Source organism: Camarhynchus parvulus, chromosome 5 (genome assembly GCF_901933205.1).
Source record: "Camarhynchus parvulus chromosome 5, STF_HiC, whole genome shotgun sequence".
Classification (NCBI taxonomy): domain Eukaryota; kingdom Metazoa; phylum Chordata; class Aves; order Passeriformes; family Thraupidae; genus Camarhynchus; species Camarhynchus parvulus.
The window spans coordinates 17,181,083-17,208,959 of NC_044575.1; the positions used below are offsets into that span (position 1 = coordinate 17,181,083).

General features: G+C 43.3%; 1 protein-coding gene across 2 annotated transcripts; it reads right to left on the reverse strand.

Annotated features, from left to right (window-relative positions):
* Window positions 1-562: 562 nt before the first annotated feature.
* On the reverse strand, window positions 563-27,813 carry PHRF1 (PHD and ring finger domains 1). 2 transcript variants are annotated; one of them, XM_030949623.1, is made up of 18 exons: window positions 27,685-27,813; window positions 21,741-21,970; window positions 21,289-21,411; window positions 19,563-19,795; window positions 18,551-18,634; window positions 17,450-17,571; window positions 15,739-15,836; window positions 15,020-15,192; window positions 13,433-13,562; window positions 12,996-13,123; window positions 11,963-12,150; window positions 11,064-11,183; window positions 9,073-9,227; window positions 5,442-8,216; window positions 4,672-4,748; window positions 3,868-4,128; window positions 2,647-2,775; window positions 563-1,513 (listed from the first exon to the last, which is right to left on the reverse strand). In XM_030949623.1, exons 2-18 carry the CDS (start codon window positions 21,829-21,831, stop codon window positions 1,379-1,381), a joined length of 5,022 nt encoding a protein of 1,673 aa, XP_030805483.1. In that variant the 5' UTR covers window positions 21,832-21,970; window positions 27,685-27,813; the 3' UTR covers window positions 563-1,378. The 2 variants fall into 2 exon arrangements, with proteins under 2 accessions (XP_030805483.1, XP_030805482.1); XM_030949622.1 differs by having other exon boundaries at window positions 12,984-13,123.
* Between the last annotated feature and the right edge of the window lie 64 nt (window positions 27,814-27,877).

The following is a 27,877-nucleotide window of genomic DNA, read 5'->3' on the forward strand; positions in this document are numbered from 1 at the left end:
CCAATGAAGATTAACTCCAAAATGCTCAGGATTCATCCATAAGTACTCCTCTAGCCCAGTGAGTGACAGGAGTGAAGCATTGTGCCAGTCCATATACTACTAGTATATAGGCTTGTTTTGTTTATCCAAACCAGTTCCTGGGAAGGGAAAGCCAGTTTCTGAGCTACAGCTTACTGGTTTTCTCTTTAATTTACCTGTGAAACATCTCCACCCTAGCAGGATTTGATGGGGAATGATTCAAGTCAGGTTCAAGGGCTCTGTATCATTTAAGGGCCATCTGTATTTCAGATGGTCACTTAAAAGACCTGCTGCTCTGCAGTACCTGCAGGCAAGGAGCTCTGCTAAAGCCATTGAGATGAAGTCAGAATGTGTGCTGGAATCCTTTGATTCTTGATAGGAATCTGCAGTTCTCCTGCAGAGGAGGAGGGACAATTACTAATCCAACTGCAATTCTCTTCCACAAACACAGTGTTCCTTATGCAAGAGCCACGCCTGCAGGTTTACAGGCAACAGCCAGGCCAAAAGGCAAATGCAAGACAAATGACACCTGCTACAGGACAAAAACCATTCAAAATAACTTTATAAACTCTGTCACATTTCTGCTTTGTACATCAGTTCAACCTTATCCTTCGGGCTTGTTACGGAAAATTGACAATGCTTGTTTTTTGTTTTGCTTTTCCTGAAAGGCAGACACAAAACCAGCCATCAGTGCGTTATTTACACAAGTGCAACACAATCTCCCACCCCAAAATTAATTTTTTTTCACTAACAAGGTACTTCCAAGAGAATGTAAATAAACACCACAGCTTGAGCAGTGTTTCTGAAGTCAGTTTATAAAGGTTAGGTCATTTCTGCAATCCCCAAATGCCAGAGCGAGTAAAGCTTCGCTCACCATCCAACAGGCTAAAAATACAACATTTCAAGTATTAAATCAGAAATTTCTAAAGACAATCCATATTTTGATAAATAAACACAAGGGAAACAGTATACAGCTCTCAATATACTGTATGAAAAGTGGTGTCCAGTTTCAAACTTTAGCAAGACAAATGCACAGCCCAAAAATGTGATCAAGTAACCCTGAAAACTGCAGCAATCCGGGAGTTCCAAACATGAATCTCTTCTGTGTTTCCCCTCGAATTACTCTGCTGGTCTGAGGCATTTGATTGTTATTTAGTTCTACAGCTGTAGGTAATCCAAAAAAATCCTAAATTCATTCCCATATGGAAACAATTCAAGAGAAGGTTCCATAGATAAAGTCTATTATCATCTTGTTTCTGTGCACTCTGCTTGCAATAGGATGCAACTGCAGGTCTGTTATTCCCATAGTGTCCACAGCTAGGACAAGTTCAGTCCAAGTCATGCTGGCTGTGGCTTGCTCTCAGTTTTCCACTTCACGTGTGTCTTCACCATCAGTTTTCTTATGTTTCCTCATATGTTTGTATTTTTCCACATATGCCTTCACCAGGTTAGCCACCTTCATAGGGTTGATCTCTCCACTTTTGCTGTGGCAGATCTGCAGGGGATCAGAAAGGGCACTTGGTTAATGACAGCTCAGGCAAGTGGCAGAGAGGCCCTAAGCTGCCCAGGGGAGCCAATTCCTGCACAGACCCCCAAGGTTCACAGCAGGGTACACAAAGCAGAAAACAAAGACAAGAGCAGTATGTCCTTCAAGCATTTCAGGAATGGCCCATAGTTTATCTACAGAGCACCAACTGAAGGCAGAGGCATGTCAAAGCAAAAAGACTCATTTTTACTACAGGCTTTTCCACCCATCCATCCAGTTTTACACAACATGTGGTAACCAAGGAAGTGTTGATATCCCAGTTTTGGGATGTTTTTGAAGAAGCAATGCTCAGATTAAAAGAATGTCAGTTTTGAGAACACATTTTGAGACAGGGAAGAAAGAATAGACCCTACAGAAGTTACTTTATCTCCTTTCAGGGAGGAGTTCAGAATAACTTCAGTAGCAATTGGCACTGCTCAGCTCTTTCACAAACATATGGGTCACACAGAAGATGTGAAATTGCAGCCATTACCTTGGGGATTTTTATTTATGATGGAATTTCTCATAGACAGCAAGAATGCAGAGCAGGGAGAAATTACAGTTCTCTAAGGTATCAATTAACTGCCTTGACCACTGACTGCATCTTTTGTAGCCATGATCTACTCAGCACTAAGATTTGAGACAAAAGCTAGTCTCAGCAAAATTGCAAGACCCTCTTTCAAGGTTCAGGGACACCACAGATGCTCAAGGACCTATTGCACAAAGCATTTTCTCACTTTATCAGAAACAGTTAGAATTCTGGCTGAAGGTTCTAGTGAGGGGGATTTGACCATTCTCACCCAGGGCAGATAACATGTAACATTTCAGCTCATGCAACTGAAGCTTAGCAATGTTCTTATCCACTGAAAACATGACCTCATAAAAGGAACAGACTGACAGCTCTCATCAATGGCACCAAAGAGTCTGGCTTAAAGGAACTACTGCTTTACCACAGGAGTGCAGAGTATGAGTCAGGGTCCAAAGATCTGCTAGCCCAGTTATGGCATGGAATTGCTGAAACGGCAAGTGCAATCTGAAGTACTGCCACGTATGTAATGTCCTGCCCAGCTCCTCCTCTCCACTTCCTTTCACTGGGCCCTCACCTTTTGCACTGCTTTCCGAAGGATGCTCTTGTACTCCTCCTTTGTAATCTCCCTCTTCTGGTAAAAAGGTTTGATGGCAAGTTTCACTTCTTCCACAGCCCTTTCTTGCATGTGAAGCTTCTTCATGTACTGCACAGGAAAGAGAACTTCATTACCTTGTGCTGTCTTGGGAATGGTTTCTGAATCTGTTTTTCTTAGAAACGCTCAAACAACAAGAATTCTCATTTCACAATTTTAACAACCCAAAGTGATCACCACCTCAAAGTGATTTCCTTTACTGTCAATTACTGTCTTGAAACAAATACCAGTTTGTGCTATGAGGAGCCTTTGCTTTATGTAACATTTATTCTGTATCTTAAAGAATGTGTTTTAAGCAAGTGACTACAATGTGGACTTCCTGTTTTTGGTCTCCTCCCTTCCTTCCAAAAGCTCTAAATTAAACATACATCCAACCAAAGGCATCAGATTCTAAAAGCAGCAAACCACAACTGTGAATATAAGGCTTCAGATAACTCTAAAGACAATGTGAAAATTGCAGAGTTGCCTATGAAGTAATGATTACAGGTGCCACCAAAACAAGTTTATAAAAACTTGCTCATAATTGAGCAAGTTGGAGGCTCAGAGTGAAATGCATCCTACTATTTGGTTTTCTGGTATGAAGCAAAATAACAGCCTAAGTTGTTTTCATTCTTGTGTTAGCATCCGCTGTGCCTAGAGCAGATGGTCTGTACAGCAAACTTAAAACTCAGCAGCAAGGGACTTGCACTGAAAGATCTCCAAACTGTTTTACCGTCTTTGCATTTTCAGTGCTGATAAGGAACAAAATACAGCCCTACCTCTTTATAGGACTATTATGAGAATGGACATTAATTTCAAAGCTGGAGGGGAAACGAGAAAACCAAGTGTTTAGAGAAACTTGGACATTGTGGTTTCTGGAAAGTCCCCTCCAAATATTCACATAAGAAAGTTTCAGAACTTTAAGAAAGTATTTCAGATGTTTTAATCCCTCTCTGTCCTATTGAGATGAACCAATAGAAAGCAGAACCCTCAAATGAAATAACTCCCAAATGAATTCAAAGAGAGGATTGCCTGCTGCTCTTCGGTTAGCACAGTCAGTCACCAAAACCAGCAGGGCTGGGAACATACAGTATGGAAAGCCAAAAAATCTCCCAAATGAAAAAGTTCAAATAAACAGCTCATTAGTTTTATGCATTCACTCACCTCCTCGTTTTTTGTTTTATCCACTGGAGGTCTGGGTGCTTTGATCTTCTCCTCTGCACTTCCAACAGAAGCAGCTTGGATTCCTGGCTCAGATGCCGTAGCCAGGCTGCCTGGCTCTGGGGTGAGGCTCTGTCCTGCCACGCAGCCCAGAGCTGGAAGACTGCCCTGCATGATGAACTGAACCGTGGGCTGGCTCACCGGGGCGTAGGGGGGCAGGCTGGAGGGCAGGGCTGGTGCCAGAGGGATGTTCTGGCAGTACACCTGTGGAACAGACATCTCTCTGTAAAGGCCTGTGCTGACAACACACAGCATCACAGCAGGGTCTTCAGAGCACCTTTATCCACCACCAGCTACCAGCAGCCCCAGTCCCCTTTTAGCTGGTGGACAGCACAGACTGATGGCTCAGACCAAGGCTACCAAGCCAACATTTACGGCCTCATCACACTCAGGAAGAAGCTCAGTTTCTCAGGCAGCACTGTCCTTCTGCAAGCTAGTGCTGAAAGCAGAAGCTGCAGGTACAGAGCAGAATTAAAAGATGATACATTTCTTCAACTGTAAGGAGCACCTGAGAGATTAAATGATAGGAAGATTGCTGAGGTGTAGAGGCTACATGAAATGTACCACACACAGAGGAAGGCACACTGCCATGAGAGGAGAGTGTTGCACAACGAGGGCACAGATGAGATGGGATGTCTTCCATGACATGTGGGTGCTGGAATAGGAACCAACCTGAGAGGAATCTAGATCAGGAAACATAGGCTCGGGAATCATATAATTGGTTGGAGGAGGCTCATTTAACTGCACCTGATTTAACGTTTGGTTCAAGTCCTCTGCTTTCCAGGCCCCTTCTTTTGCTCGCTGCAGTTTGTAAAATGGCATCCCTAGATATCCCAAGGAAAAGAAAACATCTTAACAAAGAACAAAATAATTGGTCAAAGATTCAAACCCAATTCTATTTTAAGAATTAAAATAAAAAGCATCTAACAACAAAACTAACAACAAAAGGATTTTTTTAGCATTTGTACTTTAAAGCTTCTGATAACAGAGAACTTCTCATCCCCTTCAGCAATTGCTTTCTGCTGGGTTCTCTGTTGAGAGTAACCAACAAGAAAACACAAGCAACTCTGTCAACACAAACAGCACAGGTTCCCAAGCCAAACTGTTTCTGACAGCTTTGGTTTAGCAGCATTCACAGGAGTGAGCTACAGAGACCTGTCATACTCCTTGGCTTTGAGAAACATTTATAGAGTCTGAAGGCAAAGCAAGCATTCTAGTTAAGTGCAGAAAGGTGGGACATGGGCTGCCAGCTCAGAGATGGGGCTGTTGCACACGCTTCACGAGCGAACAAGCTGCCACTGGCTGAGCTGTGCTGACAGCACGTCCTCTCCAATTCATTAACACAACTCACCTCGTGATTTCAACCAGTGCAAAATGCCAGCTCTCAGGATTGCAAACCACAGCATCATCCCAGCTCAGATGACAGAGCTCTTACACTACAACCACTTCTGGCCAGGCACCAAAACCCTAAGCCTTATACAGCCTGTTTCAACTGCTGTTTTCCAAAAGAAACTTACTTGGAGCTTTTCCAGCAGACAACGTGCCACTTTCCTCCTCTTGAAGATTCCAGGTAACTCTTTTCACTGGTGCTTTTGATTTCAAGGCAGGACCCTGAGGTACCACTTCCAGTTCAGGCTTAATGAAACCACTTGTATTTTCATTTGAGACAAGGCACTCCTCCTTAACCTCCCTCACACAATCTGCAACTTTGCTTTTGGATGAGCTTTGAATCGGTGCAGCCTCAGCTGGAACATGCATGATAACTTCCTTCTTTGGGGGTTGCTCCATCAGAGATGGACATAACGCAGTATTTTCTATTTTAACCGTAATCTCTAGGTTTGTATTGCTACAGCTACCAAGCACTGCTGCATCGGTACTATTCATTAAGTCTGTTTCAGCAAAAGAATCCACATCGCCAATTGGGGCACAAATGTTTGTGATCTCTGGTGCAGGGAATGCAGTTTCACTGCTCACTTCCTGACAGATGGGCTCTGCCTTTATAGTTTCTTGGACCTCTCTCAGCTGAACTGGGGTCTCCGTCTGTATTTCCTCAAGTTTGACATTTGGTTGGATGGTTATGGAAAGCCCTTCTAGTACTAGCTCCTCTTTCGGCTCTTGTTTCAGAGAATGGGGTGGCTCCAGACACCTGGTCACATTTTCAGCTGGAGGTTTTTGATCCTTTTCTGGTGCAGGAGAAAGCAAGGTCTCTTTTGATCTGTGTTTCCTTTCTTTGGAACGTGATCGGGATCGCACTCTTTTTTCCTTCGATTTGCTGCTTTTGTGCTCCCATGATCGAGACGCAGACCGAGACCGAGACCTCCACTTTCTCCTCTCCCGAGATCTGGATCTTGATCTCTTTCTGTCCCTTGACTTCAAACTACTTTCTTTATCATACCTCTCATAGCTTTTGTCCCTCCTGTGCTTCCGCCTTTTAGTCCTCTCAGCGCTGTTAGACCGGGAGCGGTCCCTCCGCCTTGATCTCGAGCGAGAGCGTCTTTTCTTTTTCCTATTTTCATAAAAATCAGAAGTACTTCCAGGACTACCCGAACGTGACCTAGATTTCCTTCTGTCCCTAGAACAAGAAGTTTTTGCCTTTTTATCCTTGGTTTTATCCTTCGTTTTCTTTTTTTTTGATCGTTCGTGACTGCTAGAACGGTCAGTAGAAGACCTCCTGCTCTTGGATTTTAATGTGTGTGTTTTGCTGTGCTCTTCCCCACCTGACCAAGAGGTAGATCTGGAGCTTCGGTCCCTTGAGTGTGCTCTGTCTCTTGACTCTGAACGTGATCTCTTATGCTCTTTGACAAGTGCTTTTTTCCTTTTCATCTTCTTCTTGCTTCGGGAGCTGGAGTTTGAACAGGATCTAGAACGTGATCGCCTCTCTGCTTGTTCTACCTTTTGGACTTTCTGCTGCTCATCACTCTTTGAGGGACTATCTGGTTCTATTTTCACATTAATATTAGGTCTAATCAATTCCTCAGCATTGAAGAAGACATTGGGTCCTTCTCTGCTTTCCTCCTTTAAACACTTTGTATTAGAAATTTCCTTAACAGCAGATGAAGTGCAAGGACTGCTCAGGACATCTTCCTCATCCACATTATCTCGTTCCTCTGTATCAGAGATCTGTTCTACAATCCTGCTTGCCACTGTCACCTCATCACGAGACTCTGTGTTACCAGATGGCACGTCAGAGTCAGTCCCAGATCCAAATATATTTTCTACCCTGTAAGGGGTGAAACGACGGACAGTTTGAAATGTTTGAACTTTGGGATTTTCAATGGAAATAGTCCTGGTGATATTAGTTAGTGGGATCCCTGAGCCAAGCCTTTCAGGACTGCTGTTTGCTGAACTCGAGTCCGATCCTGTTGGCTCAAAGGGATCATAGATTTCACTTTTGACCTGCTTTTTCTTTACTGAGAAAAGTGGTGAAGGACTCTCCTTCCGCTGTGCTTCATCGTCCACAGGGCGGAAGGTATTACAAAATCCTGGGTTAGACAGCTTGCTGGGATGTCGTGTGTTCCCAGGAATATTGATTTTAAAACTCTCAAAAGAGCCTGAGCCTTTGCCCCTCGAAGTGCCCAGCAGCAATGAACTGCTAGAGCCGCTGGAATGGGGGGAGGAAGACACCCTGCTTGGATGTGCCTGTTGCTGTGGTTCCTTGGAATTTGACTTCTGACTTTCAACCCTGCTACCCTTTCCTGGCTGATTAGTGCTCTCCTTGCCAGTCAGCTGGGTTATACAGGAGCTGGGGATATTACAGCTTTGGCTTCCTGCAGGTTCTGGCTCCACCTGCTTGCTGCTGGTTTCTTTTTTAATCTTTGGTATCCTGGGAAGCTCAAAGATGTCAATTCTCTGGGAAGGTGGTTTTACTGGCTGCCTCACAGTTACAGCTTTTGAGCCAGAATTCAAGTTACAGCTCAGGGGCTTTGAAGACGAATCAGTTGGTACAAAGTTTTTAGATTTTCCATTAAATCTGGGTATTTCATCTAACTTTGAGCCATGCCTGCTCAAAGTCGCTGTATTCTGAGTCTGAACAGACCTGGGTGTCATTGAATATTCTGATTTTACAGCTGCCTTTTCCGGTGCAGTCTGTGCAGGGCTTGCTGCAGACTCGCTCCTGCTCAGTGAGGGTGATGAGAACAAGGGTGTGGAGCGAGTACCCAGTCCCGAGGAGATGGAAGGTCTGGCCATGGAGCTGCTTGCTGTGGTCCCTGAAAGCGCTGCACTTGGGGGGCTGTTATGCCCTGAACCATCCTCCACTCTGCAGTCACTGGCTGATTTTCTGTGAAATGGAGCTATGGCACACAAACAGACAATTCAGCTTTTCAGGACATATCCAGACATTTTCTGCCAATGTTAACAGAAGTACTAAGCTAATTATTTTAAGTTCCACTGTGGTTTGCAGACATGCCACACAGTAATAAGGAAGTCCAACAGTTCTTTCGGTCAGATACTCACAGTTTAGTGCCAGACACCACATATTTGAGGCAAACACTAATGTTTAGGAAAAAAATGATTCTGTTCTGTAGATATCACCTGATTAGTGCTTATTATCCTGCAGCTGCTGATTGACAGAAATGACTATAAGAGAGGATGTTAGAGGTACTTATTTTAAGAATAAAGCTCTAAGTTTCAATTTGAACAGATTCTTTTCTAGCAATGCCATGCCAAGGGAAGACACAGCTGGAGACGATAGCACATATTTAGAACTCTACTTTTGCAAAGAAATTTCTTGCTAAGGTCCTTCATCCTGCTCTTCAAACTGAAGTACAGATCACAGGCATGGCAGCAGTGCATGACACAAGCCAGAAAATCTGGGTCCTAAGATAACTCTGGTCTATCCAGTCCTACATTTTTTATAACAAAGCAAAGCATGGAATCACTGCGCAGCTCTTTTGAAAGAAGAAAACCATGCATTAAAATAAAATCCTCCAGTATCATCTCAGGTCTCATTTAAACACAGACCCGCAACACTATTTCAGAACATCCATCTTATAAAACAGATTATTGCTGGCAGCTACTGAATATATCCTCCATATTCCAAGGCTCAGTAAGAGCATCCCTAAGCTTAAAGCTATGCAGCCTATAGGATCAGGGCAGATATGGATGAAACAATGAGGCAAATAGCACTATGACGTGCCAAGTCCTTACCTTCCTTCTTTGCTGTCAGTGAACCATCTCTGTTGATGACCACATCTGAACTGCTCATCATGAGAAGGCTCTGTCCAGACAGGATACTTCCCAACAGATCAGGCACAGGAGCAGCTTCTGCTTCTTGATCAGGACTCAAGGCAGGCACGCTGCTTCTGCATATTTCAGAGGGGGTACATTTCCTTTACCCTTACAGCACTTGTTCTATACACACACATTACATTAAAAAGAAACCAAAGTCAAGGGCATAAACAGAGATCAGCCAGGGAAGTTCACTTGTAGTTTTGGCTTCACTAGAGTCATTCAGTCCCCATCTTTCTCTGACAAACAGAAGGTGAAGCTTTTACTGACTTCCCACAGGAATAACACAAGATAAGAAAGTAATCATATCTGAGACTTTTGGTTAGCAAATGCTGGTGCTCACTGTGTTGTATATCAAGACTAACTTTCCAGTGCATTTAAAATGCATTTTTGGAGTTTAAAGCACTGATTACCACTTCAGAGCTATTTCTATCCTAGCTGCCTCTCTTGCCCCCACTAAATCACAAACACAAATGTATTCCTCAGGCCTACACTTAGAACTAAAAAAAAAGGACAGAGCTTGAACCAGTGTTTAACCACAAGGTGCCACTGGGGGGGTAGCTAAGAGCATGGCATAGAGAAATTACACTGAAACCCAAGTGCAATGCTCCCACACATGGGACAGCACAAACACTCTCCTTTGTGCTTTGCTCAATCTTATGAAGATGGTTTAAGTTGTCAGTTCTTGAAATATGGACTGATAAGGTGTTTCTGGTATTTCAGCTTTTCTCTCTTTGCTTTTGTGTTGATGGGATTTGGGGAGTTGTTTTGTTTGAGTTTGCTAAAAAACTTCCAAAGGGACCCAGCTCTTTGAGGGAGCTAAATTTCATTTCTGTATGACAACAAAGCAAACTTTATTAAAATAATGTACACCAAACACCTGTAATAACATATAACAGAGAGGCAAAATGGGAACACTAAATGAATAAGCTGCTGAGGCCAGACCAGGAAACTCAGTGTAGCCCAGACCAATGGAGCCTTTAGAAGAGCTGAGTATCAGTGAAAGAGTTCTATCTTCTAATCAATATGCTGCTCAAATAACTCTGAGGACATGGAAAGCTTCTTGAAAGGCTCCCTTCAGGACTGAAAATAAGTTATCACAGAAACAGACTACCTTAATCCTGAGAAACCAACCTTCACTGTAAGTGAGATGCATTAGAGGGCAGCTATGTAACCCTTTCACACCTTTAACCACTTAAGCTGAGCTCCCTTAATTTCTCTTCAGCTCACTCAGCCTTGCAGTTTTCTGTGACTCTACTGGTACCTGCCGCAGTGACTATCCTCATCCCTTTTCTTCTCATCATGCTCCCAATTCCCTGTGTCCTACCCCTCAGCCCTGAAAATTCACTGTGGCTGCCAGTGGGGGGCAGCCAGGGCTCCCTGGCAACACACAGCAAAGCCACTGTTAAACTGCAGGATCAAAGCAAGCTTCTCCTCAATTTTCTGAGCTCCAACAAACAGCAGAACTGGGCGAGGTGGGTACAGCCCTCACCTCCTCAGGATATGCAACTGGATTCCCCAGCCCTCTCAAAGAAGCAAGTGGTTTTTTAAAGGTTAATGATACTGGAATTTAAAACATACTAATGGGATTAATAAATAGTCACAAAACACACAGTAAGAAGTGTTGGATTAGGGTGGAAATATGAATTTTAAATTTCAACAGAAATGTTAAAGGTATGATGAAAGAGTGTATGTGTTCAAAATAAAAAGAATTCTTGCACAAATTGATGTGGTTATTTATCTATAATAAATAAATTTATCTATAATAAATTGTGCAGGCATGCATGTACACACATGCACTTTTTAGAAGACAGGGTAAGAAAAGGGTTAAACAAAGAGGATCACTAGGTTTATTCTTCTGTTAGGGTCATTAGACAACTAAGAATAATAAAATAGGAATGGGCTTTTACCTGGGAAGTCCCACAGAAACGGGTCTAGCTACAGGACGGTGAGACCTCAGTGCTGACTGGGAGAGAACTCTCCTTTTGGCACTCACTGGTGAATCTGGATTTGCTGGAACCTCTTCATTACTGTGATAAAACATGAACCCTGAAATTGTCTGAAATGTTTTTCACATCTAAGAGATGATACCGCTACGACAGATACAGTTAGAGAGTATCATATGTTTTATCATGATATATTAAAAAATATTTGTGCAATATACTTATTTTCTGTTCTGCCTAAACAGAACAGCTTGATTCAAACAGCAGAGACTAAAGTGTATATTTTCCTATCTAAAATGTTAAATGGACAATTTTCTTTTATGAAAGGATCAAAAAGAAGTATTCAATGGAAAACTAAATTTTACCAACAATAATTTCAGATGCCCTCTCCCCAAAAATTCAAAGTTTATGAGTGACATGAATTATGGCATAGTAGGATGTCTCCTGAATTTGAAGTGTCTGGAAAAGTGAAGATAAGAAAAGGAGAAACATGGAGGATTCCAGTGGTCCATTTAATTTTGTGTTTACTGTATACAAAATAGGTCAGCTGTCTTCACTTTAAATAAATAAAAAGCAACGGATTAGCACCAGACTCCTTCAGATTCTAACCTTTCAAGAACCCCATAGATCTTACTGAAAGTTTTCAGGAGGCTTTTCAGAAAAACACTTTAGAGGAGGCTGATTCCTTACAAGTTTAGTAACTCAGCCCAGAAGGAAAGAAAGAACAGGCCATTATGTGTTACCATGGGCTGTATACCCAAAGCTGCCTTCAGATGTGAGATTCACACTCTGCATGGAGCTGTGTGCACAAACAACCCAACAGCTGTTTAATTACCAGGTCCCTGATCACAATCCAGGTATCTCACCTTTCATAAGGATCCAACTCATATGGATCTCCAAACACAGAGAGAGAAGCTGCACCAATATCTGCTCTCATCAGCCCCAGTGAGGGCTCAGTTGGTTTGTACATGGAAGGAAGTGAGGCCCCACGCACAGGCTTACTGAGACCAAGGGTTCTTGCAATACGGGAGCGAGTAGTAACCTCATTTTTTCCCTGCATAGACAAAGAGATTGGGTTATTTTTATGTTAGGGCAGGTAAATTTGTGTTTACAGCCCAAATTCTTCACTTAGGCTGTGTACAGTCATCAGGTTTCTACCATCAGCAGCACAAGTGGTGTGCATTTATTGTCTGTGTTTGTTTAAAAGCATTTATGAAACTTGTAACTATGGCCTGTATGTCACTTCAAACACAGACTGCATGCATCAGATACAAGTGACCAGATAAATTAAACTTCTCAAAATCTTTAATATTGTCAATTCAAAATTGTTGGTCCCTTATTAAATGCTGGAGTTCTGGCTCTAAGGTGTAGACTCTAGTTAAAGTAGCTGAGAAAAAGAATCAAGCTGGTGCAGACTATTCTGCAGAGTAATTTATAAGAGAATACTACCCACAACTGAAAGGGATTTTGAGAGCTCTTAGAGCTAATAAGCTGGGTTTGCAACAACACAGCCACAAAGACCCACAGCCTATTACAAAGAATAGGTGCTGGCAATTTTAACTGAGCTTGCATCAGTACCAAGTAAACACTACAGCTGAATGGCAAGGCAGGACACAAAGCCTGCAGGACATGCTTTACAATCTGATCCCTACAGTCCAGGTAACAGGATATGTCAGCATAGCCAGCAAGCCTGCCTGGAAGTTGCTATTTACTTTCACATACAGCATCTTTCTGGAGTACCATGGACACATCCTGCACAGACTCCCACCAGAAAGAAACATGCCTGCTACCATTGAAAGGTGGCATTTCTTCCAGCTGAACCCCATGTTATAGTGCTTTTACAGAGGGCTGAAAAAGGCAGACACTGACTGGCAGAAACTCACTCACACGTGATCTTACTCTCGTCTTTTTCCCCCTTCTCTTCTTTGTCAGACGCTTGCGCCTCTTCAGCTGTGCCCCTGAACTCTTCTTCCCAGCAGCAGATTTCTTCTGAGTTCTTTTTTTGCCTCCTGCTTTCTTCCGCCTTCCTGATGGGACAAAAACCAATGACCTGGCTAAGTGCTGGTACTGTATTTTACACTGTACTCCCCTTCTTGTCTCCCCATGACACACAAAGCAGCTCAAAGAGACATACAGCATGCCACCAACAGCACAGCAGGAAAAGTGACATCCTTAGTATTCAGTTAAAAACAACCTTCATGACACTTTTAGGCAGAGAGGGTACAGGGAAAGAAGAAAATGCACGTGGGATACCTCCACAGCTGTGCAGGTGTGGCAGCATACAGCTGATGTACTTTGCAGGATTCAGGCTCCCCTGAGGTGCCTGATGTCCTTACCAGTTTTCCTCTTCTGCCTGGTGGGAGCGCGTGGTGCTAGAGGACGCTGGTAGATGGCTGTGTTCAGGCCTGCCACCACTGCCTCAATTGTTTCATCCAGAAGAGAGGACATCAGGTACCCCGGCACGTGCTGTGGGGAGGATTAGAACTTACACCATACAGGTACCTAAAGCTCAGCAACTTTTACTTATAAAATGGATTTGAGATTCAAATGAGGAAACCCCTCCCATCACCAAGCTGCCAGTTAAGCAATTATGTCACTTTTTAAATTTACTGACTGGCATATTAAGGATCTTGTTGTTCAGCCTCCTTCAGAGTTACATGCATGCTCCCAACTTCTCACTGTGCTTGGAGGACAACTTACACTCCCTCAAACAGTGGAATTATGCTTCAGTCAACTCAAGGTATGAGCCAAAATAAGATGCACTTTTGTTCAGAGACAAAAGCAATAAACAACAGTGCCTTTCTAGGCACAGTTTGTAACCATCCCTGCACATTGTGAAGTGGAGCTAGGAACAGCTCTTGAATGGGAAGTGCTGGGTTCCCAGGATTACACGACCATGGAATAGTAAAGTCCCCAGGCACCACCCCTCTCACCCACAGGAAATGACTCCACACTACTTCTAAAACAACAAGTAGGGAAAGAAAGAAAAATAACAGTTACCTTGCAGAGCCTTTCACTTCAAACAACACTTTCCTCTCTTTATTTTTTTCAACATATAGCCCTGACTACTCAGCTTTAATTGCTTAACAACAATGATCCAAATAATTCATCAACTTCTTCTATTTTATTAACTCTTCTAAAGTTAAAATTGAAACACCTGGGTTTGGAGACAGTGGGGGTTTGGCAGTCAAATAAGATCATCTCCATTAAGGAGGACATAATGAATTTAACAACTGCTAAAGCCTTCTGGGAAGTCCTTAAATCAAGGGAAAATGGGACAAAAACTTAAGGCGAGCTGGATCTTAGTTCATGGCAGCTATCTCAAACTATATTTAATACAGTAAGACAGGGACCCTGTGTATTAGGGATACTCTCCTGCATAGATTCTCTAGTACAGTTAATGTGTTTGAACTCATGTGGCCACATTATCGAGGACACTAACATCTGTTTTTTTCCTCTTCTAACAAGGGACTGATTTTCACAAACACAGAAACTTAAAAATGCAAATTTTTTCTCTTCAATTGGACTGAAGGCAGTCAACATGTTCTACTGCTATGGGCAAGGAGGTAGGAGGACAGAAGAAAATAAACAACTGTCAAATAAACATGCTAAAAAACCAGAAGTGGTACACAAACTTTGTATTAATAGCCACTAGGAATAAAAATAAAATGTTGCTCACACCAGGGGGTGATAAAAATGCAGGCTAAGAGAGGAAGCTGCTGCAGCATTTCAAAATAGAGCATGTTGGTCATGTGCCATACTCCACTTGCACATGTTGCACGTCTCAGATTAAAAGAGCTCCACAACTACTAACCACTGTGCTATGGACAGTCAACACAGCCAGCAGAGCTACTGAAACGGGGGCTTATTTCAGTAACCCTTGCCCAGGGCTTTGCAGAGGCCCCTCAGAGTGCCCGTGATACCCGGATTTGCTGCGCCGTGGTGATGCGGTTCCTGTTCACTGTGGCGCGGACGCGCTCGCTCTGCCGAGTCCTGGCTATGGCCCGCGTCCGCACGTGAGGGCGGAGCCTGCTGGTGGTGGGGACAACATCGGCCATCAGGGCAGCCACCTCCTCCTCACTGACATGATCTGCATCTTCAACGAGAACAGGATGAGGTTACTTGTCTTTCTACAGGAGAAATAATTTGAAGAATTTCAGACAAAAAAAAAAATCAGCATTCTCTTTCTTAAACCAATCACCTCCGCAGGCGGCCATTACCCTCTCGAAAGGAAAAGAGCACAGACACCATTGCTTCAGACTGTTATCACAGTATAACACTTTTCTAGGTAACAGAAATTGCTGCTACCTTGGCAATCTGAGGTCAGGACACTAATAAATTCTTTCCAATGTAACACAGTGCAGTCACACTATGGTGCTGGGATTGCCTTGGAAAGGTTAAAGGATGCTTACAAGAAGCAGTTCCACAGGTTGTAACTGCAGATGAAAATCTTCTTAAACAAGATCCTCTCACCAGTCAAGAGTTCAAGTCTAATCTTAAGGTTCAAGAGAGAATGCTTATCAAAACAACTTGAAACAGATAAAGCCAGGAGGTTAAACATGTCTTCAAAACACCACATGATTCACATTATCTAACTTGGGAGAAAAATATTTACTTCGAGTGGCTACCACAAAACCCTTACCTGCAGCACCATTGGCACCCATGGGGGCACAGGCAGGGCAGAACCATTCATCTACAGGGACTTCACTCAGAGGAGGATTAAGGCATTCCATGTGATACCTCGAGGGAAAAAAAAAGGAAAATCAAACAATATGCTCCTTACCAAGGGAAGACAGCATTTCACCTCTATCCAGTGCTACAGAAGGCAGACTCATTTTCTTAAGCCTGAAACTATGGTTCATGCATCTGCTTCTACCAATCTGCAGAGAAACAATGCTACCTGATAGCTATACAAGGGTCTTCAGTTCTAGATGGTATTTTCATCACTTTAGGCTCAGAAAAATCTCAGAAAACTGAGTGTTTTCCCCTCACTGTGTGGTGAATCACTTGCCATTTGAACCCAAGCTGCAAGAAATGTGCAGAGCCAAAACTGATGGTGGCAAGAGAAGTACAGAGGTGCTGGGGAGACAGGCACCAGGAAACATCATCAGCTTCCTCAGAACCAACAGTGTTAACAGTGATTGTACTTATGAGCATTTGAAGCAACTATTCTACATTTTTCTAGAGTTAATCTCAGCCATCGAGAGCTAGTAAAGACTGCAAGTTCTTTTATCAGGAAGTGCTTCTGGAACTGCTAACTCTAGAGATCAAGCATATATAAAGAACTTACTTTAGGAAAAGGAAACAAAAATCAAACACCTAGTATCAAACTAGAAATAACTATACATTTAAAAAATTATAGTAACTGTAGGGAGATCACAAAGTAAAATCTGAAGCAATATCCTGAGTTGAGACAGGTTTATGGAAATTCAGAAAGAACTTGAATATGAGACGTGAATGAAATACTGTTTTGGCTTAATATTTCAAACTCAGTGTTCTGATGATACCCTCAACAATCTTTACTGTTCCTGATGTTGTCTTTTTCCCAGAAGATGAATCAGTGTATATGTGTGTATGGACAGGGTATCAGTGGGTATGGACATAGAACACAAAGGAAAAACTAGACTTACCAGATGTCTAGTTACCTTGGTAGAAGTAATTTTTGAAAAGTTATTTTACATAGTCATTACTAGCATCTCTCTCTGTTCAGTGGGTAACTTCTGACACCTTTAAACTCACAAAGCTGGAAGACTGATTAAGCAGCCCAAGGGCTTTAAATTCTAGCAGAAAACTGCAGGGCCAGAGTTGTATTCAAGTATATTCACGACTCTACTTAAACATTAATTTTATTAATCAAGGAGGGGGCAGAAACAGTAGTAAGCAAGAGTAAGAGAATCATTTAAGAGCTGTGGCTGTAAAGAAAATTCTCAACATTTCCCAAAACTGTGGATCTTAAGCACTTCTCCTGCACAGTGCTGATACCCAGTCACTTGGGACACGTCATGCATCCTCTCCTCAAGGAGATATAAAAGATGTAAGGTTCTACCCTTCACACACCCAGATGTTGCATGGATGAGCATAAACACCATCACCTGAAGGTGTGGTCATCTGTTCTGGTGCCCTGTAGCCTTGATGCGTGCAGGGCTCTCCACACATACATTGCTAAATGACCAGGAAAGGATCCATCACATCATGGGGATGGATGTCTGCACTAGAACACATGGATACATGGCTGGCCACATGGTGAGCCTGAAGAGAGCAGCAAGGGGCAGCCTGCATACCAGACAGTGCCTGTGGACCACACTCTGGTCACATGCAATCATGCAGGTGCTCCATTCATTTCAGCCTCTTACCCTGCGTCGCAGCCATCACAGAGCAGCAGGCGATCCTCGCGGTCACTCCTGCCACAAACCTCACAGAAGGTTGGATCATCCTCTCCATCAGTGCCCTGAGTTTTTGTGTTCTCAACAGGAATCTAAATAAAACAGGGATTCACAGTTTATGCAGAACATGGTACTTTTTAAAACCCATCGTCACACTAACAATAGTACCTGCAGCAAAATCTACAAGTGAAAGAACCCAAATGGCTGTTACACACCTGAACCTTCACTTAGCTCTTTCAGCATACCTAGGGCACAATCAAATGCCTGACAACATCTACTTGACTTGTCTACTGTCAGGCACAAATGACTGTAGAAAACTGCATTTTAAGAATAGGCAAAACAAAAATCCACACATAAGATCAAAAGTAGTCAAACAAACAAAAAGATGCCAAAAACGAGACTAAAGAAGAGAGCAAACTGCTGCCTCCCCTATTACCTCAATGTTAACTCTCACTTCTGTTAAAATGCAAACAATAATAAACAATCAGTTTATGAAAACAAAGCTTCAAACCCCTAAATGTCCCCGAGAAACCAACAGCCTCCTGGTATCAATTAAGAGCAGTGACAACTCTTTAATGTTCTTTTGAGAGCAACGACTGGCACACTCAACCAGCGCCCTTCAGGGCTCTCCTACTGCCTTGTGCCTCTCTCCCCCTTCAAACCCAAGTGCTACACAGCATTGCTGGCAGCAGGACATAAGGAAGGGATCATGGAGAGTCCAGATTATTCCTATTCATCCTATAACAGCACTTGAAGAATACAAGGCACTTTCCACACGCAGACAGGGTTATTAATGCAGAACAGTTTTCAGTCAAATGTCCATTATACAAAACAGGCAGTTACAAAAAACACCCTTTTTCTACCACCACAAATGATGCCACAACACAGTATTGCAGAAAGTAAGGTTAAGGAGGAAAAAAAAATGTCACAGCTCCTTAAAAGGCAAATTCAAAATAAGAAAAAAATAATTCGTTCAGATAGCAAGCATTACATAAAGAGCCTAGAAGTGTAAACTTTTGAATAACAATGTTGTGCCAAATGGGCTGGTTGTTTGCTACAGTAAAGGCTTACCTTTTTTAAGATTTTACCACCAAAACGTGCCCGAATGTTAATGTAATTAAAGAGGATTCGATCCACTGGACAAGAGTTTGCATTCTAGGACAAAAAATTCCCAATACAGTTAATAAGTGCATCACTTTATTCAAAATTTTAAAAGTAATCTTAAATTATTAATCTAATAAGCATTAAATTAATGTAGTAGTCGTTTTAACAGCTATTGATCTTGACATTTTAAGTACTTAAAACTGACTTATCTGGTTTACAAACAACATGTTCTATTAAACATGCATTTTTACTGAAGCAATTTAATTATTACTCAATTATCAAAGCAACAAAGTTCTTCCCAACACTGCCTTGAAATAGTGCTCATGTTTTAAGGCATTTACTTTCCTTTGGACAAATGAGCAACTAGAAATGGTTTAAAAACATATTCAGTAAGAGCGATTCATTTGCTTTTTAAAAACTTAATCACCACTGCTACTTCTGCATGCAGTGTAAGTTTTTTTGTAATTCTCACCCTGGATTATGACTATGGCAACTAGACAGATGGCAAGGAACTCTGACTGAAAACTGAATTCACAGTAAGCTCCTGATTGTCAGTATTCTTTTACATCTTTTCTATGCTTAGATGTTCAGGGTTACAACAGATCCAAATCCAATGGTCACAATACGGAATTCAAGAAAATATAAAGACAGATATGCAGCTATATTCAAGCACAGAGAAAAATTAGTACCTCAACTTGAAAAAACAAAAGAACTGCAGATGCCCACAAACACACTTGCTTATGACCTTACAGCTTGCAGACAACAGAACAAATCAGGATAGGTACAAGAAAAACAGATCCAAACTACAAACATGAATCCTGCCAAACAGAGCAGTAACCCAAGTCTGTTTAAAAAAGCTTAAGAAAGCAAATAGCAATATTACAGTGTTTTGTTCTCATTATAGCAGAACAGCATGATCACAGGGGATAGGGCAGAGCACACCAGAAGGCCACAGGACATCACAGACAGAACAGCTCACCTTAGACCACTCCACAATGCAGTCCAAGCAGAAGTAATGGGAGCAGTTCTCAGGAGTCCCAACCGCCTGATCCCTAAATGTGTTGAGGCAAATGGGGCAGTTTTCACCATCCTCATCAGAGGAGAGGCTCACTCCGTTCAAGTGTGGCTCTGATTTCAGAGAATCAGCCATTCCTTCCATAGTGGCTTCACAGTCTTCCTCCTCTTCTCCCTCCTCCTCATCATCTTCGCAATCTTAAGAAGTGAGAGATAAAAAACAGCTTGTATGGGCTGCAGGGCTTCAGCAATGGCGGCAGAGGGGGTGGGCAGGACAGGGGTCCAGTTCACAGAAAATGCCAAGTAAGCTTATTTTATGGGGCTGCAGGGGTCAAGCACAGTCTCCCCAGTTTAAGGCAATAATTTTTGCTGTTTTCTTGCTTCCTAAATCCCTTCACTAAAAAGCAATGGATTACTCTGGTGAAAAATAAAGCCTGATAATGTAAGTAGTCTTGCAAGAGATTAAAAGCATAGACACCAGAAAAGCAAAAGATTATCTAAACAAGACAGTTAAGACAGGTTAGGCTACCACTGAACAATGAAGTTAAAAAATAAAGTTATAAGAAAGTTACCATGTACGCAATTTTTGTTTTTTTAAGAGACATTCCAGAAGAAAAGCAGCAGCAACACACTCTACTGCAGAACAGCAAATGAAAGATTTCACCAGTAAAATATGATTTTCTGAGCCAAGGGATCTAAGTGCCTTAGAGACCACTTAAAGAAGCTTGATTTTGAGCAAAATTAAACACCCAGCACATATTGTTGAAAGGTATTTTTATTTTTAGTACAAAATACAAAGATGTGTTAGTCTTTCCCTAAAACCTGAGAATGAAGCTAGTATTTTCAAGAAGCAACAAAAAGTACCTAAAACCCAACTCACTTTGAGGGAGGACTGGGGATGGCTGTCGTTGGGCTGCTTTTTTTAACAAGAATGGGACCCTTGTCTTTTCTACTGAATTCTCCTGTCTGGACATAACAAACAATACTCTGAATGATGGATTAATAAAGCTTTTTGGCACCTGGTATCAATTTTTTAGTCTGTGTTTACATCAGTCTAACTAGTAACTCGGAAAACTGTGCTCTTGCCTTCTCAACAAGCTTTAGAGCTGATAAAAATCTATTTTTGTCTATCCAAATATTAATTTGAGAGTAGCAGTTTCAGAAGTACATGTATCTCCATGTATCTCCAGAGTACGTTTTCAGTAAAATTAACAAATTCAAATAACATTCACTCTTTTTTCAAAAAAAATTAGTCACGTCATCTTCCATTCTCCCTAGGTATTACAGCAATAATAATTTATTTCCAGAACTCCCCACCACAGTATTCACTTTAGAGCCCCATGCCAAAGCAAACTAACAAACATGCTTTTCATAAGTGAAAAAAAAGCATGAACCATTGCTGCAACTTTGACTTTTTTTCTTCTTCATGCTGGGGCAGAGTTCACTCCTGCTGACTACAAGTCCACTGCTTTGGACAGACAGCAGATAATCTTCAAACGTGCAAATGCTTTAAAAGCTTAGAAATTGGGCACTATTATTTGTTTGCTTATTACAGTAGGATTTTGGCATCAGCCTGACAGAGCAGCATCTGTGGATTTATATTTCATTGTTAGTTTCTGGAAGAACAGCTTTCATCTCGCTCTTTCTCAGTTATTACAAGATGCCCGTTAAGGCACATGAACAGACCTTACCTTCTGTTTCTTCATCTTCACTTTCTTCCTTGTCCTCCCCACCTCCCTCTTCCTCAGTGTCATTATCTTCCTCTTCACTACCAGTATCATCTTCTGAATCCCAGCTATTTCCACCATTGCTTTCTTAAAAAGAGAACAGAAGAGATGAGTAGAAAAAATACTTATTTGATGCAGATGGACAAGCAGAACAGCCCCTTATCAGGCCATTATGGATGAAGTGAACTCCCACATTTCTGCAGTGGTATCAAAGCTGCCCATCTGGAGAAACTCCAGGGAAGCATGCCAGCAGTCTGATACACACACAAGCAATGAAGTGAAGCACAACGAAAAAACTGTCATGGGAAAGAGGTGACAAACGGTCACAAATAGATCTTTACCAGCCCTCTGAGGGTAAATCAATAGGTTCTACAACCTCAAAGCAGAAAGGTGCACACTCAGAGAGCCCCATTTACCTGTTTCGCTGAGGAGGGCCAGACACTGCCTCTTGCCCTTTCCCAGAGCAGCGTTCCTGTTGATCAGCTCATCCTGGCTGTCATCATCCATGGCGGGACATGGGAGCCCCTGCAGGTGGCAGAGGCAGAGGCAGGAGGGAGTGCAGCAGTTACAGCAGCAGGGCAGGCAGGCTGGCACGGGGCAGGGCAGGCACCAGGCGGGCACAGAGCGTCCGGCGCATCCGTGAGACCTGAGTGCGAGAAGGGACAGGGCTCTCCTGCACCACTGAGCAGCCTTCCCCCTCCACTCACAGGGGGCCACAGGCAAGCAGCTATTGCTCCACGAGGTTTCACAGCCCTGCTGAGCTGGATGAAAGCAGCTGCTTGTGAATTCAGTGCAGGTGAGAGATTCAGCTTTATCTTGGGCTCCTGGATGACAGCAGAAGATATAACCAAAACTCCCCACTGAAAATAGCAACAGGAAACCTACAAACACTAAGACCATCCCATGGACCAGCAATTCACTGCAAAACTGAACGAACCACAGGCCCATTGAACAAAGCCTCACAGGATGACAATATGTTTTTTAAATCAAAATACTCCATCTTGCCTGACTGAAAAGAAGAATAAAGATTATATAGTTTAGGTCCTTTATTAAAAAAAAAGGCCTTCGCACAGCTCTGTCAAGAAATGGAGAAGTTGAAGACCCCACAACCATTATTCCATGGAAAAGATAAGACCTGATTTAGTGCATATTAATGCAATCACATTAATTGCTGTGCATCAGCACAGACTGGCAGTAAAACTGACAGATACTGGGAGATGTTGCATGATCCAAATTCATAATGGCAATTAAATCAGAGCTTTTAACACATAATGCTACAAAGCATTAAGGCAGACAGACCCCTGGCAAACTTCTATAAGCAAGTAATGAAAATATATAATTAACAGACACTTAAAGCTAGGTGTCATATCTCAAGATGAAAAAGAAAAGGATTCTTTTATAAGAGTGGTAAAGAAGTTTCAATCAGGTGCTCTTCTCCCACTCTCCCTTACATATTTTGCATATTAAGAGATTTTTTGGAAAAAAACACTATGTTTTATTCATGTGCTCCTAATCTGTACCTTTGCACACTTCCTCTTTAAGCCACACAGCACAGCTTTGCACCAGAGAGCCTTAAAAACGTAGGTTCTACTAAACTAGACCAAACTACAAATGGAGTCTTCAGTGCTCAGCGAAAAAAACCCAAGAAACTCAACAGAAAGAAGACTGAGCTTCAACACAACTAAGTTCCTATAAAGACTTCGCCTAACTTCAGTAAGAATCTTGCCTAAAGACAGGTTTACATTTTCAGCTAAATTTGTGGCTGTTAACATGAGTGTCTAAAAGACTGTTTAAAAACAATTTCTGCTGGCTGAAAATACACAGACTCATCAAAAGCCAGTCACTCCATGATGCAATTGAAAAAAATACAAAGAAACACCCGGAATTTCTCAAGTTTCAGCAGTGCGTATATATGAATTATTCAAGCTGAAACTCAATTATATAATATCCTCCCAAAAGCTCAGTTAGCTACAGCAATGCAAAACTTGTGGTGACGTGACAGGCAGGCCACAAAAAGGGAAGGACTGGCAGCACCAGTCCCCCAGCAGGGCAGTGGCAGGCACGTGTTCCACCCGTGTACTTGGATGCTGTGCAGAACCTGGGCTGCTCCTCCACGGACACCTTGTGGGAACAGAGCGGGCTCCTGTTGAGCTGGCGCTGCCACACCCAGCCAGCCACAGCACTCCTGAGCCACTGAGGATGATGGAGGGCAACCACAGCCACAGCAAGTAAAAAAAAACATGGATAAGCCTCTACTTCACTATGGCCATTACCTTGGTTTCCCTGGTCTCCAGTCTTCCTTAAAGCAAAGCAATAAGCACAGGGCAGGAAAGACCGTTGTTTCAAAAAGTGATTCCTACAAGCCACAGTTTTGACCAACACACACCTAGCTACATTTCCAGCATGCATTTCTTCACTGTAGTGGAATAAAACCACTACCCGTGGTATTTTTGCCTTGCTACCCCATGGAAAGCTATCCTTTAGGCACAGAGGTGAACAAATCAGCACTTGTGACTTGATTATCTGAACTGACATATTTATGCCGCAAATGCAAGCTTGTACTTTGCTCAGAGGCAAAACTCTGAGTTAAAGAAAATCTGGTATTGCAGCAAACAATCAAGTCTTCAAATCCCATCAGTAAAAAAAGTCTGTTTTGTGGCTAGCTGGGAACTGACAAGGAGAAACCAAGTGATGAAGAGATGAAGTGAATTTAAGATTTCTAAGCACATCACAAATATTACTTTACAAACAACCTTTTCCAAACTGAGCAGCTGCTCTGAAGAAAAAAAGAAGGAAACTACACAAAGAAGGTTGACTATACACCTATATACAAGAGGCTCCTTCTATTTTTTAAGAACAATAAGCAGCATTTCCCAGTTGCTGGGTTTTTTTACGGGAGACAATTCAAACAAATTCCCACTGTGAAACACAAACACATTCATGATATACTTCAGAGAGTTCACCCTCCTGTACAAAAGCCCTGTTTTCTCCAGCATTTACCACATCAGAATTTTTCTAACCCCCCTGAGCCAGACCTAGCAAATACAAAATAGAAGGAAAGCATTTTTATATTATGTTAACCAAGAAGTTTGGTTAAGGACAGGATAGTAGTCATTCCTCCAAGGCAAACAACTCTGCACTTCTGTAACACAAAAGGCTAGACTGCTAAAAAGCAGCCAGTTATCCCTGAAGACCATTTGACTTAGGCAACTACCCCTGCTTTTAGTTTTGGGGCTGTGAAGGATGTGCCCTTGTGGCACCCAACCCCTTGCTGCTAGGTCACTTGGAAACTGCCACGGTGTACAGTACTCCCCATACAGCACTTCAGGTGATAGCAGCTCTCACATGCACCAATCCTCCCTTCTGCATCCCACTTTGTAAGTCTGTTCAGAGGAATTTAGGATGGAACACAGATCCAGGGTAATCTGGCCAGAGATCCCTCGTACTCAATACCACTGATGCTTTCAGTAATCCCCACTTCAGTTCCTTGGGCAGGTGCCTCACCCACTCGCACAGTGTATCTATCCAGTGTCCACTACAGCTTGCACACAAGGCTGGCTGAAGGCAGTCACCGTCCTCCTCCTTAACATCCCCTGTTTTCAAATTCTCATTTAGGGTACCCTACACAAACATTAAACCACAGAAGCAACGAGTGCATGGCAGGTGTTTGATCACTTTACTCGCACCAGTGCTCTCCCCTGCCTTATGTTTCCTTCCCCAAGGCTCAGCTCAGTACGGCCCAGCCAGCTTTGCTCACAGTGCTGTGTCCCTATGGCAGCACAGGCTCTGCTGCAGGACTTGCTGCAAGCCCAGGCTTTGCTACTAAGACACATTACACTTTTACACAGAGATGCCTTAAGTCATTTTAGTAGTACAGTCAAAGAGCAATTACAAACACCTTCTTCAAGCCCTATTAGCAACAGGGCTTTCTGTTGGCTTCAACAACAGAGAAGATTAAGTGCTTCCTCCAGAACAAGTGTTTATCAAACAAGCACTTCAGGAAACATTTAGCTTTTTGAACTGAAGTCGTTATGCATTACCACAGATCAGTATTTTAATGTTGTTGGAGTATGTTCCAGCGAGAAGGCAAGCACAGGTCCCCAGCCATCAGGAGGAGGCACAGCCTGCAAAGGACCCTGGAGCTCCACCTCCCCGGACACAAAGCCCACCGAGCTCTGCAACAGCGACTGCCTCGCCCAGCCACAGGCACTTTCCCTCCTAGCACCAGCCCATCTCTTCCTCCACCAACTGTTAGGTAGCTTCTACATTTTTTAGAAATAGAAGAGCTACTACAGATGGCATTTACTTTCACCTCCTTGGGTAACACTCAGGATTATTCACAGGTGAAGAAAAGTTTCTCACAGAATTTACTCACAGGGTAGTTTTGAATGCTGATCTAATTACATGGGCCACTACTGAGCCATCATGCTCTAAAGAACACATAACTCTATTTAAGCCTACTAAATTTTCAAACATATGGGCTTTCAGTTCTCATTGGCACATCTGCTTTATTGGTTTGTTGGGAGGAGGGGTTTTGGTTGTGTTTTTTCTTGGTCTTGTTTTTTTTCCCCCCAATCAACTAAATACTTCAGTTCTCTCCGGAAAAGCAATGTCACACATCAGAAATCATTTAACTTTGTTTACAATTTCATATGCTACAGTCAGTGAAAAGAAAGTAAGAGCTGTCAAAATCATTGTTGCACCCAGCTGGAAAAAAAATCTGGTTATGGTGTGACTACTATCTGCCATCACCACATTCCAAAGGTAAATTAAGACAACTTGGCAAGGAAATAATTCAGATTAACAAGACACTCCTACAGCCCAGAGTTGTGCACTGCCAATCCAGCATGCATAGGGAGCTTCAAAAAAGTTCCCTAAATCTAAATTTAGATCCCTGTTTAAATTACAAAAAAAAAAACCCACAAAAACTCTAAAATACCACGAATCAGAACTGCCTATGCAATAATTTAAGTGGAAGCACCAAAGAACCTAATAGGTAAGTCACAGAAAATTAATCCTGAGGTAGGTAAGGAAGTGCTTATCTGCCACCCATCCTAGCCCTGCCCTAAATTTAGCCACCCTGAATTCCAGGATGAAAACTGCCCACCAAAGCTTCCCCAGGAGCTGACACTGCACTCTTCAGGGAGTTTGTAATGCAAACAAAGCAACACACAGGTTTTGCACAAGCATTTTGAAGGTACAGCATCTTACCCAGAGGAGCAGCTAAGCATTTTGCACCTCTGTATTCAAAGCAGCAGCCAAGCTGCATGGAATTCCCAGCCTCCAATTCCTTGCAGCTACTGGCTCTGTTTCCAGCTGTGAACTAACTACTCCCCAACTCTGCTCATCCTCCTCTTTCTTAACAGGCTTCTTTTCTTAGGAAGAGTCACCCTTACTCTTCGGAAAGGCGAATTCCCTTTCAGCATCAGTCTTTCACACCAGTCCCATCTTTAGCTACAGCTTCCCCTGCTGTTTATGGGAATGACTGTGGGAAAATAAAAAACCACAACAAAAACCAACAAACCCAAACAAACAAGAAAACCCAAACAAAAAGCTCACACACTTTCATATTCTGTGCACAGCCCTACGGGAAAGGAAATAACACAACAGACACCCCTGAAACACACCAGCAACACACTACGTGGCAACAACCTGCAGGAAAACCAGTGAATGAAACTACAAAAATCCCACCCACCCCACTGTCACCAAACGTGGGGCAGCCAAGGGAAAGCACCGGTGACACAGCTTAGGCACAGCTCCCTCAAGGCAAAGTTAAGACTAAACGTGGCCTTGCGATAAGCTAATACACGATTAAAAAAAAAAAAAAAAAGCTTGCACGCAGCTCCTGATTTGTACTTGCTGAAACAGCGGATAACTCCTCCAACAGCCGTGTGTGCACACCAGCAGTGGGAACGGGTGGGAAGAGGGAGAAGGGACGGGGGAAAGGGAGAGGCGCGAACACAACACGCCGGAAGCACTGGGGGTTTTGTTTAGTCCCCTTGCCGTATTCATACACGCACTGGGTACATTTATTCGGGTCTTTGCCGCAGCAAAGGCAGCTGGATGGCTCCCGAGCCGAGGGGCTCCCGAGCCCGCTCGGCCCTTCTGCATCCCGCGGGACGCTCCCGAGGGAACCCGGGGAGCACCCGGGGCCAGCCCGAGCCGGGGCTGCCCTCCCGTCGGAGAACAACGCAATAAACCTGCTGCCGTCGTTGCTGTTTATGGGAGCGACACCGAGGGAGCGACGGGGGCAGTTCCCCGCCGGGGCGGGGGTCGGCCGCTCCGCCAATTCCCACGGCCCGGCCCCCCCGGCCCGGCCCCCACCGCGTCGCGCAGGCCCCGCCCGGCCCGGGCACTCACCGAGGAGCAGCCCCCGCTCACATCCCGGCCAGAGCCGCCCGGCGCCCGCTCGCAACCGGGACCCCGCGGCCGCCGCGCCCCCGGAAGCGCTGTGGAAACACTGGCGGGTCACGGGGCGGCAGCGGGCGCAACCACCGCGCCTGCGGCGGCGGGGGGGGCGGGGCGAACCATTCGGTGACGGGGGGAAGGCGGC

What these genes read in the sequence shown, in the direction of transcription:
- PHRF1 (XM_030949622.1), bottom strand. Translation starts at nt 21,831, where the DNA reads ATGGATGATGACAGCCAGGATGAGCTGATCAACAGGAACGCTGCTCTG. An exon ending in GGGTGCCAATGGTGCTGCAG is followed by an intron (nt 15,193 to 15,738) that starts GTAAGGGTTTTG and finishes TTCTCGTTGAAG; the next exon opens with ATGCAGATCATGTCAGTGAG. An exon ending in GAGTTGGATCCTTATGAAAG is followed by an intron (nt 11,184 to 11,962) that starts GTGAGATACCTG and finishes GTTTTATCACAG; the next exon opens with TAATGAAGAGGTTCCAGCAA.